The sequence below is a fragment of the Bos mutus genome, chromosome 12, assembly GCF_027580195.1.
Source record: "Bos mutus isolate GX-2022 chromosome 12, NWIPB_WYAK_1.1, whole genome shotgun sequence".
Taxonomy (NCBI): domain Eukaryota; kingdom Metazoa; phylum Chordata; class Mammalia; order Artiodactyla; family Bovidae; genus Bos; species Bos mutus.
This window is the reverse complement of record NC_091628.1, coordinates 84,266,319-84,286,476: the sequence shown is the minus strand read 5'-3', so window position 1 is coordinate 84,286,476 and position 20,158 is coordinate 84,266,319. Positions and strand designations below refer to the sequence as shown.

At 42.3% G+C, this 20,158-nt stretch overlaps 1 protein-coding gene across 6 annotated transcripts in view; it reads right to left on the bottom strand.

Moving 5' to 3' along the window:
• The window catches only part of DZIP1 (DAZ interacting zinc finger protein 1), a 53,460-nt gene that overhangs the window by 16,137 nt on the left and 17,165 nt on the right, over window positions 1-20,158 (bottom strand). For 5 of the 6 annotated variants that reach the window (XM_070380813.1, XM_070380817.1, XM_070380814.1 and 2 more), the window contains 5 exons: window positions 13,898-14,038; window positions 13,403-13,451; window positions 11,877-11,933; window positions 8,923-8,979; window positions 3,543-3,602 (listed from right to left, as the gene is read on the bottom strand). In XM_070380813.1, the coding sequence (XP_070236914.1) occupies window positions 3,543-3,602; window positions 8,923-8,979; window positions 11,877-11,933; window positions 13,403-13,451; window positions 13,898-14,038 (364 nt within the window). The remainder of the gene's footprint in view (window positions 1-3,542; window positions 3,603-8,922; window positions 8,980-11,876; window positions 11,934-13,402; window positions 13,452-13,897; window positions 14,039-20,158) is intronic. The other variant, XM_070380816.1, reaches the window with a different exon arrangement.

The window sequence follows — 20,158 nt, the reverse complement described above, 5'->3', positions numbered from 1 at the left end:
CAACCTGAAGTTTGAAACAAAAAATAACAGGACAGAGTCTCTTAATGTGTCCTTCCTTATTCCTTTTATTTCCTTCCAGAAAAAAATGTCTTAAGTTTAAGAAGGTTTGGAGAAAGGGGCAGGACTGTATGACCTTGAACAACCGAGTGCTTATGTCAAAGGAAAATGAAGGCTTAGGAAACAGTTTCAGTGCTGGGCAGTTCAGACCCTTAGTGAACATCACAGGCAGATCTGGAGAAGGTGATGATGGTACTATCGTCACTCTGAAGCCTGTTCTCCTAACAAAAGCATTTCACCCAAAGAAAGTGGCACCAAATGCCACTGCCCAGGTCTGGGGCTACAGGTCCCCACAGAGACCCCATTCTTTCAAGGTCTCACCTGCCTCAGCAGATGGGACTTTTAGGTTCCCATGGCACGTGGATTTGAAGAATATCTTAACAATATGCCTTTTGGTTAAGATGCTTTCTAAACACTAGTTCAATTCCAACAGTAAAAAATATTTCTGTCCCTTATTAACAAATTTCAGGCAAAATTAGCCACATTATTATTGGTCCATTATATAGAAGGGAAAAACCTGCATGATGATGCTTTTCTACACTTTGCTACCATGGCTTGCTAAATCAAAATTATGAAATTTTATATGAGTCTATATGGATAAAAGTCAGATGTAATCTTAAATTTTATATTCTCAGCATTTATGCTGCTGTTTTCCCAATATTCTAAAACTACAAAAAAAAAAAAGAACTTCTGCCCTAGGAACTGAGTCCATCAAAACCTAGAGGGCTTAGCCGCAGACATGGCTGTCGCTGACTCTGGCTGCTGGTTGGCCATCAAGCCTGCAACTGTCTAGGGCTGAAAGAAAAAGAAGTACCAAGAGAGAGCCTGGAAGTCATAGAGCTACTGTTGAAACAGAAGCACCTCCTGTCTCAATTAGGCAAAGACAATTCTTTGGCCAGCACCTCAGATATAAAGGAAACAACACAGAAGCCCAGTCCGAAGAGAGGCTCCGGGACATGGGGCCACAAGCAGGGGTCACGTGACACCCGGAACAGACTGGCCACAGTCTAGAAGAGTTGCAAGGCTGTTGATAGAGGTAACTGAATTCATTTGCTGGCTCATCCAAGTTCACCTTCAGCCCTGATGGCAAGTTCATTTTGATGCCTAGGTTCCCCCAAATGATGGGAGATTTCCCTCTGTCCTTAAATTCCTTCATAAGTGGGTGATCACTTTGGAAAGTCATTTGTGAATAATTAGAAAAACTTTTATACTGAAGAAGTCTTATGAGCCTGGGGCTGGCAAGACAGAAGCAAGACAAAGAAGGTAGAATAGATATGAAAATAATAAAGATAAACCTTTTCTGTAAAGGTGAAATGAATGACTTGAAAGATGATCAGAACTGAAGATTTTAAATAAAGCACATATTGTCTCACCAAGATCAAGACAAACTATTCTAGAAATCTGCATTTCCTCTAATTAAAAAATGTAAAGCATGCCCAAGCAGATGGCCAGGCTAACGCATAATAGCCCATACATGTAATCAGTTATATCAGACTCATTAACGCACCATACCATTCATGGTAAGCAAATAATTGTAGCACAAAGCAAGTAGTTAAACAAAACAAAAAGCAACACAACAGAATTTCTGAGTTGGAAGGGACTTGATCGTCTAGTACTCAATTTCCTCATTATTCACAGGACTCTAAAACCAGAGAGGTAAGAGAATTCCCCAAAGGCCACCCAGCCAGTCCTGCAAAGGCTGGACCTGTTTGCCTTCCTCCATCACTTTGTTCTTTGCATTAAACCATGGAAAATAGAAAACCTGGACGTTAGTCCCAGCCACTGTCACTAATTAAACTCAATGACCTGGAGCAAGCTCCTAATCCCCTTGTGTTTCATGTTTCTGAAAAATAAAATAACCCCTGAGATCCCTCCTGGCCCTCGCATTCTAACATCCAACGGAAGTGAGATCAAGTCTGCCTCAAAGGATGAGTTAATTCTTGGTAAAAAGGTGTAGTGTTTTTGCAAATCATTGCCAAAATTCAGCTGCACAAGCATTTGTCTGCAAATGTTAGTACAAGCTGAGGAATTTATTGATGGCAATTAGTCTGCTGCTAGCCGGCTGGCTCCACAGAGGCACTAGAAAGATGCAGTCACTGGTTTCTGTAACAGAGCGCTGGGACTCAGTTGATCCCAGTGGTCCTCAGCACTCACCCATCTCCACTAGAGCTGTGTCTGAACACAAGGAGGTGGCAAAGATGAGTTTCCCAACTTGGTTCCCTAAATGTGGCAAGAGCCAATGAAGGTGTTTGCCATCAACAACACAAACCTTACATTGTCTGAGTAGAAGAAACCTAAAAGAAGCCCAGGCAGAAGATGCAGTGGGTGAAACTTGGAACTGAAATGGTGATGATGGACAAACCAGGATTCCTCTTGGAACCTGGCTGACTCATTTTAAATAGTACGAACTATGTAATTGGAGACGCTAGTTTCAAAATTCTGGACCCTATCTATGAACCTCCTGACATATTTCATTGGGATTCTTCCAAGAATAAGGGATCTTGTGTTCTGGACATCAATAAATGATACTTATGAAAGAGCAAGCATGTTACATGCAAGTAAAATGAGAAAACACATCATGCAGATGTTACAGATATGCGTGATTTAGTCCCTTCTCAATCTGTATCCTTATACAAAAAAAAAAAAAAAAAAAATTGGGACAAGTCTAGAGAACACAGAAGTTATAACATTAAGAATTTACATATTAGGATGTATAATTTTACTTTTCTTCCTAACAAAAATGATACAACCACAGCCCATATAAATATTAACAATTTGCTTTCTCCTAAAGAAGTAAAACATGGTAAAGCATTACTAAGGAGAAAATTATGATAAACTGATCCAAATATAATTGTTTTAGGATCTCTAAGTCATTAGAAAATACTATTAATAATGTAAATAAGTGTTCACAAACTTTAAAAATTAGTTGATAGGAAATAATTTTTATTATTACTGCCAAATAAAATGAGGAAGCAGTAATAACTTTAATTAACTCCCCAAACCTATAACAGCTCTCAAATTCTGCCATTGAGATATTCTGCATATAAATATTCCACATTCAGAGCTTAGACATTATGCCTTCCTTGCTATTAAAAACAATTTTTGAAATGGGCACTTTATGACTACTGTGGTATTAATATTTTTATATAATAATTTTTATATAACCTGGCACACAATTGTGTCAATTTGTCACCTGATCAGAAAGTCTTGGCATTGACATATGGCTTAAATTTTTTTTTCAAGTTCCCTGACATAGAAAATTTCTTACTCATATGCTAAAAAACAGTAAGGCAGGGCGGAACTATAACAGCACATTACAGGAACAAGATGCCAGAATACGACAGACAGACTGGAAATGTAAACCAAACCTAAATGCCTTCCTAATTTTGATACACTACAATAAAATTCAAGTATTTTCAAAGCTTGGGTTTTAGCATCTAAATGTGATTGATGCAGATATAAACCCTGATCAAGCTCATGGTTACCTTTTTCTTCCTCTGAAAGTTCTTCTATTGGTTCCAGTATGTGCGATGAGAATGCCTGTTCTATTAATGAGGAAAAATAAGAATAGTACAGACAGGACAACAGCAAAGTAAAATTAGTTCCTTTCAAACAATTTTGAAAGACATTGTTCCATAGTACTTTAACCAGGCCTGAAATAGCAGGCCTGAAATGGGGAAAAAAAATTAAGGCAAGGCAGTCAGTTAAAGCTGGTTACTTTTCCACAGTATCCGCCCTTTCTATGTATTTTCTGTTAACTCACTCTCAGGAAATTATATTTTTAAGTAATTAGGTTAAAATTTCTTGCTCATCAACTTAGTGCCAGACATGATTTCTTTAAAGCACAAGGACACAACTGCAGAAGTTCTTCTTCACTTATCCCTAAAAATATTTTTGACACAGACATAGTTTCCTTATATTATATATATATATTTCCTATCTCTTATATATTTTTCTTATATCATATATATATCTCCTTATATCTTGTATCTATATTTTTCCTTATATCATATATATATTTTTTCCTTATATCTTAATCAGGTAGCTAAATAGAAAATTATTGAAAAAATTTCAATTTCCAAAGATAAAAACAAATTCCCAGGGCCCTGGGGTTCCCACTTCTTGTTCGCCCCAGGGCCTTCGAGTGGAAGGACCAGAATAGTAGAAGGGCAAGGAGAGGTCTCTTGGGGTGAGCAGGAGGACTTAGACCCACTCTCATCATACACCTCTATGTCCCTAAACAATGTTTCACGTGCTCCCAGAGAATCAACGGGGTGAAGCTGTCATCAACGGATGACAGACGAAGGTGGGCTCTTCCCAATCCCACCCCAGAAGAGTGAGTGGGGAGATGAAGTCTCTGGGTGACTTCCTGGGGAAATGCCACCGTGCACACACAAGAAAACCCAGGGCAGCATGGATAAAGCAAACCCCATCTATCAGCAGAGGGAATAGGAGGTCAGGGTTGGCTGAAGGTCTAACTAACCATAGCAGTCAGGCTTTAGGCACAGAGGGAAATGCAACCAAAAGTCTGGCTTAGGAGGTGCCTGGTTCACTCACTTTCAGCCTGGAGGCTGACACAGGTTGCCTGAACAGAGAGCTCTCCACCTGTTCCCACAAACGGAAGCCATTTCATTCCACCACCTGACCCCACGGTGGGTGACTGGGGAGGGTAATAGTGGCCAGTGATTACTCCCTGGGCTTCCAGGCACAGACCTAAGTGCTTCGCATGTATTATCTCAGATTTACTACCTCCTACTTTGAAGGTCTTCTAATTTATTAAAGGGTATTTCTGGTACTCTATTTTAGGCATATACAAATATATATACATATACACACACACACATATGTATCTAATAGCTATATTTAAGTATTTATAACTAGGTTCTTACAGCTAGTTCAGCAATATAGTCAACATCTCTAACACTGACTACATGGGAGAAATGCATTTTGAACTACTTTCAAATGAACTGTCAGCACACAGTCTATCAGTAAATAGGATTCCACTTTAATTCTGGAACATAAACATGGCTGCACCACAAAGGAGCATGTGATTCAAACCCTGTAACACAAGTGGTGAACACCACAAATGTGCTTTTGAATTTATTATTCAGCATCAAGATTTTAAAATTATAAGGATGAAGAAAAAAAATGTGTAACTATGGGTGGTGGTGGACATTAACTAGACGTGGTGATTATTTTGCAACATATACAAATATCAAATCATTATATTGTATACCTGCAAATAATATAATGTTATATGTTAACTATACTTCAATAAAAAGTTTAAAAATTAAAAAAAGTAAGATTACACAAGTATTCTCCTAATTTGAACTGCTGAAAACAGAGATTTAAGAGGATAGCTAATTTCATTTTTTAAGTCACAGTTTATATTTTATTGAAATTTCTGAAAAAGACAAAAATAAAAGTTATAAGGAAAACTTTTATAAAATCTTATAATATCATAATATACAAACTTATTATATTATAGGGATAATCCTATGAATTATCTTTCTTGAGTCAGGATTAATGGTCAAAACCTGACATTTCCTGCAGTGGTGCAGAAGGCAGGGGAAGGACAGATTTCTGAATCTGGACTCCTACAATAATAAAGGCTGAGGAAGCGAGGTTGACCAGACCCCAGAGCACCAAAAGCAGGCTGATGTCCCAGATTTGGGACGGAAGGCCTGCCATCTTCATGCTTTATAAGCCATAGGTCCAGCCTCCAGTTCTGTCCTGAGCTGAGTTGAAATGCTCAGAGGCTTCCAGAAAAATCTTTCTGTCAGTCTCCCACCATTATCTCCAGAAGAAAAAATCCCAGTTCTTCACCCAGCCCTTTCTCCACTGGCTGACTTTGTTGGACTTCATCGCCCCACGCTAGAAGCTAATGTTTAGCCCGTGCATGCTCAGCAACTTCTGCTCCAAAGGCCTTGCCTCATCCACCCTGACCACAGCCCAGTGGAGTAGCCAAGACTCTTCTCCCCATCTGGCAAACAAGGAAACCCAAGTCCACGGTCTCATGACTCAACCATGAATCCAGACTCTTTCCAAACTCCAGGCTCTTGGCCATGAAGCTCCAATGCCGTCCCACTGATGCCCGTGGGGTTTGTCTTCCAGACATCGTCCAGCCAGAACCTGAGCTCATCATGTTCTAGCCTTTCTCTCTCCTTTGCTCTCCAATCACTGGCACAGCCTTTCCACCAATCCCATAGAACGGCTGTTATGGTCACTCCCTCCCATTTCATCACTGTAACCCCAATCCCTAGGTAAGGAATCTCTTGTTGCTTAGTTGCTCAGTTGTATCCGACTCTTTGCAACCCCACAGACAGTAGCCCACCAAGCTCCTCTGTCCATGGGATTCTCCAGGCAAGAATACTGGAGTGGGTTGCCATTTCCTTCTCCAGGGGATCTTCCTGACCTACGGACTAAACTCACATCTCCAGCTTGGCAGGCAGATTCTCTACCACTGAGCCACCTGGGAAGCCTGTCAAAAAGGAGAGGAGACCATTCAAGGACAGACTAGGAATCTCTCAGACTATGTCTAACATCACCAACTGATCTCCCAGCTCAGATTCTTTGAATTCTTCCTACAGCCCAGCTCTCCAATCCTGCCATGCTCAGTCTCTGAACATTCAACAGCTATGAAATGCCACAAGAAAGACCCAAACAGCTTCAGTCTATCACTCAGTGGTTGCCATAAGCAACCTCAACCAGCATCCCTCCAATCTCTTCTGCACATTCCCCACTCTGTCAACAAATTCATCGGCACCAATAATTCACATCCAGTGCTCTCCTGCCACCTTTTGCTGCTAATTTCTGCCTGTCTCCACGGAGAGGAGCAGCTAGTACCCCTCTCCCTAGGGCAACACATATCTTATAAGTGTTCACCTCGACTCTGGACAACTCCAGAATGCCTCTCCCAGCTCTAAAACCCCCAGTCAGACCTGCTGAGACCTCTACTGCAGCTGCCTCTGAGATCAACGTCCCTTTAACACCCAACCCTGCTTCTCTCACGGGTGTCATCTGAGAGCAGTGCCCAAATCTCACCTGCAAACCTCCACCCCGCAGCCTGTGTCTCGGGGAACCCAACCTCAGCTGGTGAGTAATCATGAGATTTTTCATGGTAAAGGACCTCATCGAGGTTTATGATAGAACAAAAGGAAAGACAGAGAGGAAGCTGGGCTAATTAATGTTGTGCAATCCGTGACCAACCCTCCCTGTCCTCTCCAACCTCCTGCCCCCCAACCCCCAGCACCTTGGGAAACTGCCATGCCTTGGGGCGGGGGCAGTGGGCCCCCGCCAAGCCGGGTCCTCACTCCTAACCATTGAGATGCCCACAAATCAGCTTTGATCCCAATCCAAGGGCTGTGGGCCTCATGCCAGGCTGGCATTTAAAATGAGCATTTCAATCACAGCAGATGCCAGCAAGGGAGCATGGCTAATTCATGCAGCCCCAGCCTGGGCAGGGCGGGACCCACATGGAACACGATGCTCTAAAACTGACAGACTTGTTGGGACCCTGGAATCAGCCCCAGATAGCATTCCATGCCTACCATACGTGTCCCTGCTCGGGCACCGAAAATATAAAACAATGAAAACACGGCCCTCATATAATGTCAGATAGGAAGCTAGCAAAAACAAAGGGGAAACAAAAGAAACTAAAATACATGTTGATATACAAAAAGAAATAGCCAGCAATGCCTTATAAAAATCAACCCTAAAAAAGGAGGCAACAGAGAGATATTAACCTGACATAAATAATATGAATAGACAATAATTGTTAGAAATGATTTCCTCCTATATTCATATATAATTCATATTGAATATATTCATATATTTCTCTCTGTTACTGGTTCAAAGGAAAAAAACCCTGCATGTTCTAAACACTTGAAGATAACATCCAATATGTGAAGAATTTATGCATTACGTATTACAAACACATGCCCAAGGGAACCAATCCCCCTGAAATGATCTTAGAAAAAAAATCAGGGGCAGTAAACACTTCATGAATCAGTCAGTGAGTAAAGAGAATAATTACAAAAGGCCATCATACGTGAACCACAATATTTCTGAAGACAAAAAATCCAACTCAACTGGCCATGGATTTAAGTCCAAAGTAAAAGGCTAAATAGAGAAGTGGAATAAAGTAATCATTAGATTCCAGAAACATTTGTAGGTAAGACAGGACAAAGATGGTCCCCCTCCCACTTTAAATCACTTAACACACAGCAGACCACAGGAAAACAATATATTGAAAACATACCATAAAAATTGCTAGTACCTTAGTTGTATAAAAATATGTTTATAAATATTCACCCTGTCTACTGGATCATGTTAATAACAATTATTACCCTGTGACCTGGTCCAAGACCTGGATCCTGGCAGTAATTTCATCCAGGGGGTCCTACTTTTTCCTTTGGTTTCCATCACGTGTCTTTTCTAGATTTTCTCAACCAATCCCTGAAACTGTTTGCTTAAAAAAGGTGACTGGCTTCCACATTGAAAGTTATACAAACAATCACGTATGCCCTGTGGCATGTGCTGGTTGGCTGGTCTAGTAGGAAAGTCACCCTTTTACCCGATACCTACTACTTTCCACCAAAAATCACAGATGCTCCAAGAACTACTCAGAGTTAAAAATCTCTACTTGTGAGCCCAGCAATAGATACATTTTCTACTTTATGCCTGGTAGGTTTGACTAGTTCATAGTAACATTACATAGGAAGACTGCAGTTTTATTAACTGTTCTGCATTCATCAAAATGTTTTGTTTGCATAAATAACCCCCACAGAAGCACTTTGCAGTTAATAAGTTATCTAACTCAGGTGGAAACTGTATATAAAACGCTGAGACTTTGCTGAAACTTACCATGTGCCATTGGTAGACTTGACTTCGCATCCAGTGTCTGGGCGGCTGGGGCATTCACTGAAAAAGCATAAAAATGTAATTACAGGGTCCTGTATTTACAGCATCTACATCTGAACATGAGGATAAACTGAGTATTCATCAAATTAGTCAAGGTATATTAATATACAGATCATGAGGGGACAAATGTTTCAAATGACAAAGATAGCACCAACTAACCTAAACCAAATTTATAACAATTTGATATACAATCCACCCTTTTCAAATATACAAGTCAGTGGGTTTTAATACAGTCACAGAGGTGTACAACCACAACCACTCTCAAGTTTTTGAACATACTCATTACATGTACACCTCCCCAAATACCCACGTTTATTAGCCCCATCTCTCCCTCCCTGCAGGCCCGGGCAATCAAAGATCTACTTTCTATCAAGGAAAGTTATGACCAACCTAGATAGCATATTCAAAAGCAGAGACATTACTTTGCCAACAAAGGTTCATCTAGTCAAGGCTATGGTTTTTCCTGTGGTCATGTATGGATGTGAGAGTTGGACTGTGAAGAAGGCTGAGCGCTGAAGAATTGATGCTTTTGAACTGTGGTATTGGAGAAGACTGTTGAGAGTTCCTTGGACTACAAGGAGATCCAACCAGGCCATTCTAAAGGAGATCGGCCCTGGGATTTCTTTGGAAGGAATGATGCTGGAGCTGAAACTCCAGTACTTTGGCCACCTCATGAGAAGAGTTGACTCATTGGAAAAGACTCTGATGCTGGGAGGGATTGGGGGCAGGAGGAGAAGGGGACGACAGAGGATGAGATGGCTGGATGGCATCACTGACCCGATGGACATGAGTCTGAGTGAACTCTGGGAGTTGGTGATGGACAAGGAGGCCTGGCGTGCTATGATTCATGGGGTCGCAAAGAGTCAGACATGACTGAGCGACTGATCTGATCTGATCTGATCTCTATGGATTTGCCTATTCTGGTCTTTACTTACAAATGGAATCATATAATTAGTTATGCGACCTTCTGTAGTCCGCTTACTTTAACTTAGCATCATGTTTTCATGTTTCATCCATGTTGAAGCACGTGTCAGCATTAGCATGTATTTTTATTGCCAAATAACATTCCATTTTGTAGATAAACCACGTTTTATTTATCTATTCATTAGTTGATGGCCATTAGGGCTTTTTCCACTTTGGGGCTATTAAGAATAATGCTGCTATGGATGTTCATGTACAATAAACCAATTTATAAGACTATCCCAATCACTGGGCTGAAAGACACCTTTTAAAGGCATTAATTTAGCTACAGCCTTTAGAAGAGTATACCTGATTCAAGTAAGACTGAACACTCGTCAAAATATCTCAGAAAATTAGATTCCACAGCCTCTCTTCTAATACTGACAATTTCTATCTGAGGTTCCTCTCTCAACTATTTGTCTATTAGTTTACTGACTCTTTCCATAGCTTATTAAAAACAGATCTTTAATTCTAATCCTATCTAAGAAATACTGGTCACAAGCCCTAGCTACCCCTGTAGGCATACAATTTCATCTTTACAATGGCTAGTGTAAAAGTGTTCAACTTCTAACTATGGGTAAACTGCTAACGATTCTGGAAATATGGCCTTCGAACCCATCTGCAACTTGCTAAGCTAGATCCAGGTTTGACAAACTACAGTCTATAAGACACACCAACACCTGCCTGTTTTTCTAAATAAAGTTTTATTGGAACATGTTATCGTTTCAATGGGCTTCCCAGGTGGTGTTAGTGGTGAAGAACCCACCTGCTAATGCAGGAGACTAAGAGGTGCAGGTTCAATCCCTGGGTCAGGAAGATCCCCTGTTAGGAGGGCACGGCAGCCCACTCCAGTATTCTTGCCTGGGAAATCCCATAGACAGAGGAGCCTGGCGAGCTACAATCCATGGGGCCGCAAAGAGTCAGACACAACTGAAGCAACTTAGCATGACAGTTCCAATACTGTGCTGCTGCTGCTGCTGCTGCTAAGTCACTTCAGTCACGTCCAACTCTGTGTGACCCCATAGACGGCAGCCCACCAGGCTCCCCCGTATTGTGCTAAGTATAATTAAAATATAAACAATAATAATTGAATGTCTTGTAGTTTTTCCATACTTCTCTGAAATGCTTCTGTTCTCCCCTTAGCTCTACTGCTCTTCAACTGCCCTCTCCTCCTCAGCATCTCTCAACCTCTTCAGCTTCCAGGACCAACATCAACAGGCCTCAAGATGCAGTTGAGCATTTAAAACCATCAGCCCTTTCCAGTCAATTGTGCCCAGTTCCCAAACATGCTCATCAGTGTCCTTTCATCATTACAAGTCCTGGGCCCACATGCGTGGCCGTTCCGTGCCCGGCCTCGGGGCAGGCCCTCCCTTAGTATTCAGATCCTGTTCACACGCTTTCCTGAATGGAACAAAAATATTTCAACTAATATTAAGAAGACAATCCATCCATTTCTCAACTGTACAGATGATGTCTTTTTGGATTCTAGCCAAATCCTGACAGCTCTGGAAGACAGCGGTGCTGTGACTTTGTGAGTGACTGACCCAAGGGCCTTGGGTCAAACCCTGCAGCACGGGGTCTCAGAGATGCCAAAATGTGGTGGTCACGACACACAGTCATATCGTCACAGTGCTTTGCCTTGGGAAACCCAGAGCACACACCGGGGTGACGCCAAGGAATTTTTAGCCATTCCTTTATTAGGCAAACTGTTAAGGTAATAGGTATGGCTAACCAAAACCACCACAAAACCACACGGACATTTATAATAGTGGGTTTTAGAACCAGGTCAAGGCCAGGAATCAAAATAGATCATTATGTAATCTCCAGACACACTGATGTTCCAAGAATCATCTCTAAAAAGAATAAGCAGAAGTTATATATGGGTTTAAGCACTTTAAAACTATCTTTAGAACCCTGAGCCTATTACAGAAACTTACTTGGTACAGTTGGGGCAGTTGGCTTAGATTCAAAAGTTTGCCAGGTTAAAAGATTCCCTGAAATAAAAAAAGATAAATTAATAACAAAACCCACAAGCTATGGGTTATAGTTTGCTAGTGTACATCCTAATATTTTCCCCAAAAATACAATACATGAAATGTACCAACATGTAGTGACTTACCCAACAAAGATGTTTAACATAAATCCCTTCAAAGTTAACTTTTTCTAAAATTATTTTTCAAATATTTATCCCAATTATTCAGGTATTCCTAATTGTCTGAACTGTAACTATTTCAAGAGAAGTTACAGGAAACTACCACTCTTCCCAAAACTTGATCTTAAAACAAGGAAACCAAGTGTGCAGGTCAACATACAGGCCAATCTCATTTTACTGCACTTTAATGTACTTTGAAGATACCGCACTTTTACAAATTGAAGGTTTGCGGCAACTCTGTGTTGTCAGGTGACAGCATTTTTAGCAATACAGTATATGTGCATTTTTTTAGACATAATGCTATTGTACACTTAACAGACTATGGTATAGTATAAGCATAACTCATATACACTGGAAAATAAAAAAAATTGTGTGACTCGCTGTATTGTGATTACCGGTTGTATTGCAGTGGTCTACAACTGAACCTGCAATGTTTCCAAGACATGCCTGCATTTCTCATGACCCCAGAAACAGGGAGGAAATGCAACCCATACACCCAGTACCAATTCCTAGTTGGCATCCCTCAAGTAGACAAAGATGCCCTACTATCTGAGACAGATGGGAACCAAGACTGGGACCACTCAGAAGGCAATCAGGCAGAAGGCAAGCTTGATGCTATGATGGGAGACTATACTTCTGACTCCCAGTCCCGCTTCTAGACCAGTTCCTGAATGTTGTGGAAATGGGTGGCTATCATTGCTATTTTCAGTAGGCTGTATATCCCCCTACTATGCTTAGAGCAAACCCTCAACCCCAGCCGACCATGACAAAGAATCGCGCATCAAGCCTCCATAGCACTTTAGGATAATTAAGAGTTTACTATCAATAACAATAGCCAACACTGATGAGTATTTAACAGGTGCTCTTTATACATTTTCCCATTTAATCCTCATAACAAGTCTATGATGTAAATACTACTAATATTCCAGCTTCTGAGCTGAGGAAACTGGGGCAGAGGCTCACAAAGCTACAAAGTGCCAGAGATGGGAGCTGAACCCAGCCTGCCTCTGGACTCTGTGCTTTTAATCCTAAGTCATCTAACTGCACATTCATCCAAGGGTACAGTTACTGAGCATGTATTATGTGCATAACAATACTCTGATAAAAAGCACAGGAGACCATTTGATGACAGATTAGGTATTTGAAATTCTTCAACTCTCTGGGTTGTGGTAACAGAGCTCCCAAGTCAAAATAACTAGAGGAATGTCATCTTAGCACCCATGAACCGTCTCAGCCCCACATTCACCAATGTTCAGAACACTGTTAGGATGGCCCACCTTGCCTTCAGCACTGGGATCCTGGTCCACTTACCTTTGGGTTCACTGACACTGTTTAACGGTTTACTGGTGAACTCTTTAATCTGTAAAGAAGAAGAGTCTTTCAGCGATCCATGTTTGAAACTAGACAGGGATGTACTGGATGATCAACAGATACTCAGCTCAGTAAATGAACCTTTTCACTAAATGCCCCAAAGACACAGGACATGTGGACTTTAATGACATGGAGACAAAAGTTTTAGAAAAGCAGCATTTGGATTCAGCCGCTTCTCAAAGGAATTAGCGAAAGAAATTCTTAGGTGCCTTCACATTTATCCTGATTTTTAACCGAAAAAATCTAATTGCTCTATAGTATTTCAAAAATACCTTTTAAAAAATTATTTTATTGACTTGGACAAACAACCACGGTGGGGTGGGAATATATTCTATCTTCATCTTATCCAACTTACAAATGCTCTAAAGACATATGTTCTTAAATAAGTTGCACTGGTTACAGAAAAATGGTGCCAATATATATACACCAAAATACCTGCTGTCTCTGAGTGATGATCAGCTCGTTCTGTTCCTGGAGCCTCTGCCCTAACTCTTCTATCCTTTTCTTGTAGAAGACATTACTTGCATTTAGATCGTCTATCATTGAAGTTCGAAGTTTCTCTATATGTGACAGGAGCTGCAAGAAAACGAGGAAGAAAGGCATCCATATGGAACCTGCATGTAAATTTCTTCTTTCTGCAGTTTGTATGTACACACCCCACCTTCTCACTGGCTTACGTCATCTGCACATTGACTAACTCTCTGATCACCATGTCCCCAAGGCCCTGGCTGTTACAAGGGGCTTGATCTCTGTTCCCAGGGAGCTCACGGTCCAAAATAGACAACACTGATCATGTGAACCGCATAGTAACCCATTACATGAAATCACATGGGGTGGAGTGAGGATAATGGACCGGGCCACCCGCAGAGCAACTCCGACCCCAGGCAGTCCTGTCCTTACAAGTCCACACATATCATCCCAGCTGGAAAGCATACTCCCCCAGCCAGAGAGCCCAACTTAATTATTTTATACACCTAGCAGTCTCTGTCCCTTGGCAGGTTCTCAATAAATATTCATTGAGAAATGAAAGGGGGTTGGGGGTTGAGGAAAAGAGGAAGAGAGGAGGGAGAAGGGTAGAGAGAGGGTGGAAAGGATGGATGGAGGAAGGGAAGAGAAGGAAGGGAAGCACAGGGCAGATAGATCCAAAGATGCACAGATTCATCTCTAGAGGGAGTATCAGTTCTGGACAAGAATTCAAGAAAAGAACTTCCCTGGTGGTCAAGGCTAAGATTCGTGCTCCCAATGCAGGGGACCTCGGTTTGATCCCTGGTCAGGTAACTAGATCCCACTGACCACAACTAAGATCCTGCATGCTGCAACTAAGACCCAGCCCAGCCAAATTAATTAACTAAATATTTTTTGAAAAAGAATACAAGAATTTGGTTTCAAAAATTCAAGGAAACATTCTTAAAGCAATTTCAGATGTTGCTTAAAAGGAGGAGAAAAAACCCTTGGTAAATGGCACGAAGGATGTTCCAAGCCTGTGGCCTGGGAATGGAGACAGGGACCTGCAGGTCAGAAAAGGTGGGTAACTGTGTTGAGAGGCGCACAAAGAGAGCCTGGAGCAGCATTTCCTAACTGGAGAGGTTCGTTTGTTTTTTAAACAAAGACTCAACACATTTTAGAGGCTAAAACGTTAAGCACATCTTGTTGAACCTACACCACAGCATCATGGATACATGTTTTGACCCCGTTGTTCAGATGGGGAGACTCAGGTCTAGAGAGGTAAGTAGCTGACCCACATGCAGACAGCTGGAGGAGGGAAGAGCCTAGACCTCAGCTTTCCTGTCTTCCAAGTCCACACTCTCAAACTTAGTGTCTGTGTCACGAGATGTGTTAAGAAATTGTGTATGCATGCTTAGCTGCTCAGTCTTGTTTGACTCTTTGTGACCCTATGAACTGTACCCCGCCAGGCTCTTTTGTCCTTGGGATTTCCCAGGAAAGAGTACTGGATCGGGCTGCCATTTCCTCCTCCAAGGAATCTTCCTGACCCAGGGACGGAACCCGTGTCTCCTGCACTTCCTGCATTGGCAGACAGATCTTTACCAATGCGCCACTTGGGAATCCTTATTCACAAGAGTGAACAAGAATGAACCCTAAAATAATGGTGGATTTTGGGGGATAATGACATATCAATATAGGTTCACCAGTTGTAACAAATGTATCACTCTGGTACAGGGCGTTGATAATGCGGGAGGCTGTACATGGCAGGGGTGTGGGGGGCGGGGTATTTGGAAACTCTGTGTATTTCCTCTTCAATGTTTCTGTGAACCTAAAAGTACTCTAAAAACAATCTAATTTACATTTAACAGACACATAACAAAAACAACAACAAAAAGTTAAAGCTCTCCATCAATACATAGCAGGATCTTCTCTCTGAAGGGCTGTGTGCTCATATGAGGCCGGACAAACCACAGGTTGAACCAAGTTACAAAGGTTACCTGAGTAAAGACTAGAAAGAAACCTTACATATCCCAATGGATGCCAACAATCTCAATGGCAGAAAAACACTTTCAAGAACCTTCCCCACATTTTCAGAGACCACTGTAAGAGTGCCCCCCACAAAACAGTCTGGGAAATCCTGAGCAGGAAAGTAGGAGAAGCTAATAAAAATGTCCAGAGGTCTCGGGGGGAGGTTTAGGATCAACAATATGGGGACTCATTGCAGGACCCAAAAAGAAGGAGGACATAAGAAAAATGATGGGATGGCATCCTTTTGATACTGGAATTAAGAACTGACCAAGAAGGTACAGAAAGAGTCTGCTGAGAGAGGAATGTGCTAGTCTAAGATGGGGACTAGCCAGAAGTTATTTCAAAAAGCTGGTGGCCCTGGAGCTCATTTCTTTTCCTTTTTTAATTCATTAATTCATTAAGTTTTGGTTGCAGTGGGTCTTCATTGCTGCAGGGGGGCTTTCTCTAGTTGGGGCGAGCAGGGGCTACGCGTCATTGCAGTGCCTGGGTTTCTCATTCCAGTAGCTTCTCCAGTTGTGGACCACAGGCTCTAGGCACGTGGGCTTCAGGAGTTGCGGCTCTCGGGCCCTAGAGTGCAGGTACATGGGCTTAGCTGCCCTGTGGCACATGAAGTCCTCCCGGACCAGGGATCAAACCTGTGTCCCCTGCATGGGCGGGCAGATTCTTATCCACCGTACCACCAGGGGAAGTCCTAGAGTTCACTTCTTGTGACTTTCTACCACTGCGAGTTTTACATTTTTTTTCTCTACCAGCCACATCACTCCATTCTGCTGTCCTTTTACCGCGTGACCATTCCACAACGTCCCGAGCTCTGAGAGTCTTCTGTTGGGCGGAAAAGGGTGTGCCACCGTTTACCTGTGGTTCCCTTTGAACTCCTACCACTGTTATTTTAAAACAAAACCAAAAAAAAAAAAGACTGCCAAGAATTTAGGTAAAGCAATAAAAAGTTGGCAAATGCAACTTCCTGTAAGCAGAGAAATACAATATGTGCATTGTAGGAACAGTAGGCACCAATCATGTGGAATAATTGATAGTCAGGTCTTGGGCACTGATTACTAAACCTGAGGGAATTCGCCCCTCTGCTGGGGTTTAGGAGGAATGAAGGGAGAAGCAAGGAGCTTCTGAATAAGCAAAGCCAACAGACAAGGGAGCAGCGTAGCCTGGTGGCAGCACCAAAACTCCATGCTCCCAGCACACGGGGCGAGGTGCCTCCCTCAGAACCAGACCTTCCCTTCCTCTCTGTCACCACCTGCAGGGGCCAAGTGGAAAACTCTACAGCTTACACAGTAGTCTAGCCAGAAAGCCACTGAAATTCCCACAGCTGCCTGGAATGCAAGAGGATTAAAGGAGCAAGGGCTAAAATCCCCTATTGAAAACGAAACCTGAATTTCTGTCCCTAAACCCCCATGTGCTAAAGAAGCCTTGAAGAATAAAAGTAGGACTTCAAATCATAAGAGCAGTGGTTCAAACCATGGATCTGAAACACAATGATCTGGGGTCTGCTGCCATTGTTATTGGTGTTTACTTTTTTCCAAACTCTGCATGTCCCAGACTTACCTGCCGAATCAGACACTCAGAGAGTGGAGTTGGGCGGGGACATTTTAGAAAAGAGTCTCGGGAACTGCTGCCTTAGAGCATCTCAAAGGAAAGATTCAGGGTTCTTACAGAAAAGCAACTGCTCTAAGTTGTCACTGGCTGTTTCCCTCCCCTGCTGGCTAAGTGCCTCGAGAATGACAGGCGAGCAAGGCAGCGCGGCAGATAAGCAGGGACCCGAGGTTAAGAGGACCTGGATTCATATATCACGCTCACACTAAAAGACAGCTCTTTCCACCCTGCTCTTCTGCCCCCTACAATCAGCATCTCTCTCTCCACAAAAAAAAAAAAAAAAAAAAAAAGGCTGAGTGATCCCCTTGTTGGCCACCTATCAACCTTCTGCATTCATTTAGCAAATATTTAGTAAGCCCCTAAGAATTGATGCTTTCAAACTCTGGTGTTGGAGAAGACTCTTGAGAGTCCCTTGGACTGCAAGGAGATCCAACCAATCCATCCTAAAGGAAATCAACTCTGAATATTCATTGGAAGGACTGATGCTAAAGCTGAAGCTCCAATACTTTGGCCACCTGATGCAAAGAGCCAACTCACTGGAAAAGACCCTGATGCTGGGAAAGACTGAGGGCAGGAGGAAAAGTGGGGGGACAGAGGATGAGATGGTCAGATGGCATCACTGACTTAATGGACATGAGTTTGAGCAAACTCAGGGGGATGGTGATGGACAGGGAAGCCTGGCACGCTGCAGTCCATGGGGCTGCAAAGAGTCAAACACAGCTGAGCAACTGAACAAGAACAACGAGCACATTTTAGGAACAGTATTAGATTCTGGGAACAGAATGCAGGAGTAAACAGAGCCCTTCCCTCGAAAGGGTAATGATCTGGCTGGACAGACAGACAATAAACAAGTAAACAAATAAACTACTTTAAATAGTTATCAGTCAGAGTTACACTTGTGAAGTGAAGACAATAATTAAGGGAGAGGATCGCTTCCCTGGATGGAGTGGTCTTGGGTGATTTCAAGTGTCTTAAAGGAGAATGAAGGCAGGAGCGATGCTCTCCTATTGGCCTTGAAGAAGTCACAGTCAGGTTGTGAACTTCGGAGCTGAGGGTCTCACTCCACCCTCACTCCCACAGCTGACCGTGGGGAACTGCACATTGCCAACCATCTGAACAGGCTTCGAAGAGGCCCCAGAGCCCCAGAGGAGACAGCTCGGCTGACACCTCCAATGCAGCTCGTGAAACCCCAAGCAGAAGACCCAGCTAAGCTGTGCCTGGACTTCTATCCCATGGAAACTGTGACATACTAAATCTGTGGTAATTTGCAACACAGCAGAGAAAACTAGGGCTTCCCTGGTGGCTTAGACGGTAAAGAATCTGCCTGCAATGTAGGAGATCCCTGGGTCGGGAAGATCTCCTGGAGAAGAGGAGAATGGCAACCCACTCCAGTACTCTTGCCTGAAGAATTCCATGGACAGAGGAGCCTAGTGGGCTACAGTCCATGGGATCACACAGAGTAGGACACGACTGAGTGACTAACACTTTCACTTTCAGAGAAAACGAAATCAGAGGGGAAGGAGCCAGACACGTAAGGAGCAAGGGGAAGGACCTCCCAGAAGTAAAATACCACATGTACAAGGAGGAAAAGGCTGCGTGTTCTATAAATTACCAGAAGGCCATCATAGCTAAAATAGTAGGTTAAGAGAGAGGATCAGGACAAGCTGAGCAGCCAGGTTGTTCTGTCTGCTCTGCAGAGAGTAGATTACAAGAGAGGAAGGCTGGAACTGGGAGACAGGATAGGGGGCCCTTTTAGAAATGCTGGGAGCTCAGTGGAGAAGCAATGGAAGCCATAGAAATGTCCGGAAGAACATGGACATGAGATACTTGGCAGGACCCATCAATAGCCTGGAACTGGGAGTTGAGGAGGAGATGGGAATCAATGTCTGCATCTGACTGGACGAGGATGCCATCAACCAAAAAGAAAAAGATGTCTGGGAATAAACCCAAGGACTTCATTTTAGACACATCACATTTAAGAAGTTGTGCAGATGCCGAGTACCAAGCTGGCTATTGCGTCTGGAGCTCAGAAGGGTGGGTTAGGTTGGAGAAATGAATTAGGTGTTATATCTACTCATAGCCCAGCCACTATTCCCCTTTAACAAACTCTTTCTGTCCAATTGCTGGAGCAATAGAACCATGAGAAATAAGTTTCTGTTGTTTATCAGCCACCCAGTCTATCCTGTTTGCCCAAAAGGGGATACAAAGGACTACAAAACACATACAATTTAAAGTGAAAAAATAAACAGATGTTTTCCTACCTAAAAATCTCAAATAAATTTATTTTATATTTTTGCACTATTATAAAAGCATCTTAACACTTAAATTTCTGATGTACCTAGCAGAAAGGAAATAGGTGTTACAATTAATTTTTGTTTTCATTAAATGACTTAAAAAGTGACTTTAATATGAACAATCCTCATTTTTATAGATAGACCTGGAGATACTGTGGATTAAGTTCCAGATCATAGCAATAGAGCCAAATTGCAACAAAATGAGTTGCATGAATTTTTTAGTATCCTACTGCATGTAAAAGTTATATTACACTACATTGTGGCCTATTAAGTGTGCAATAACATTAGGTCTTAAAAAACAATGTACATGTTAACTAAAAATACT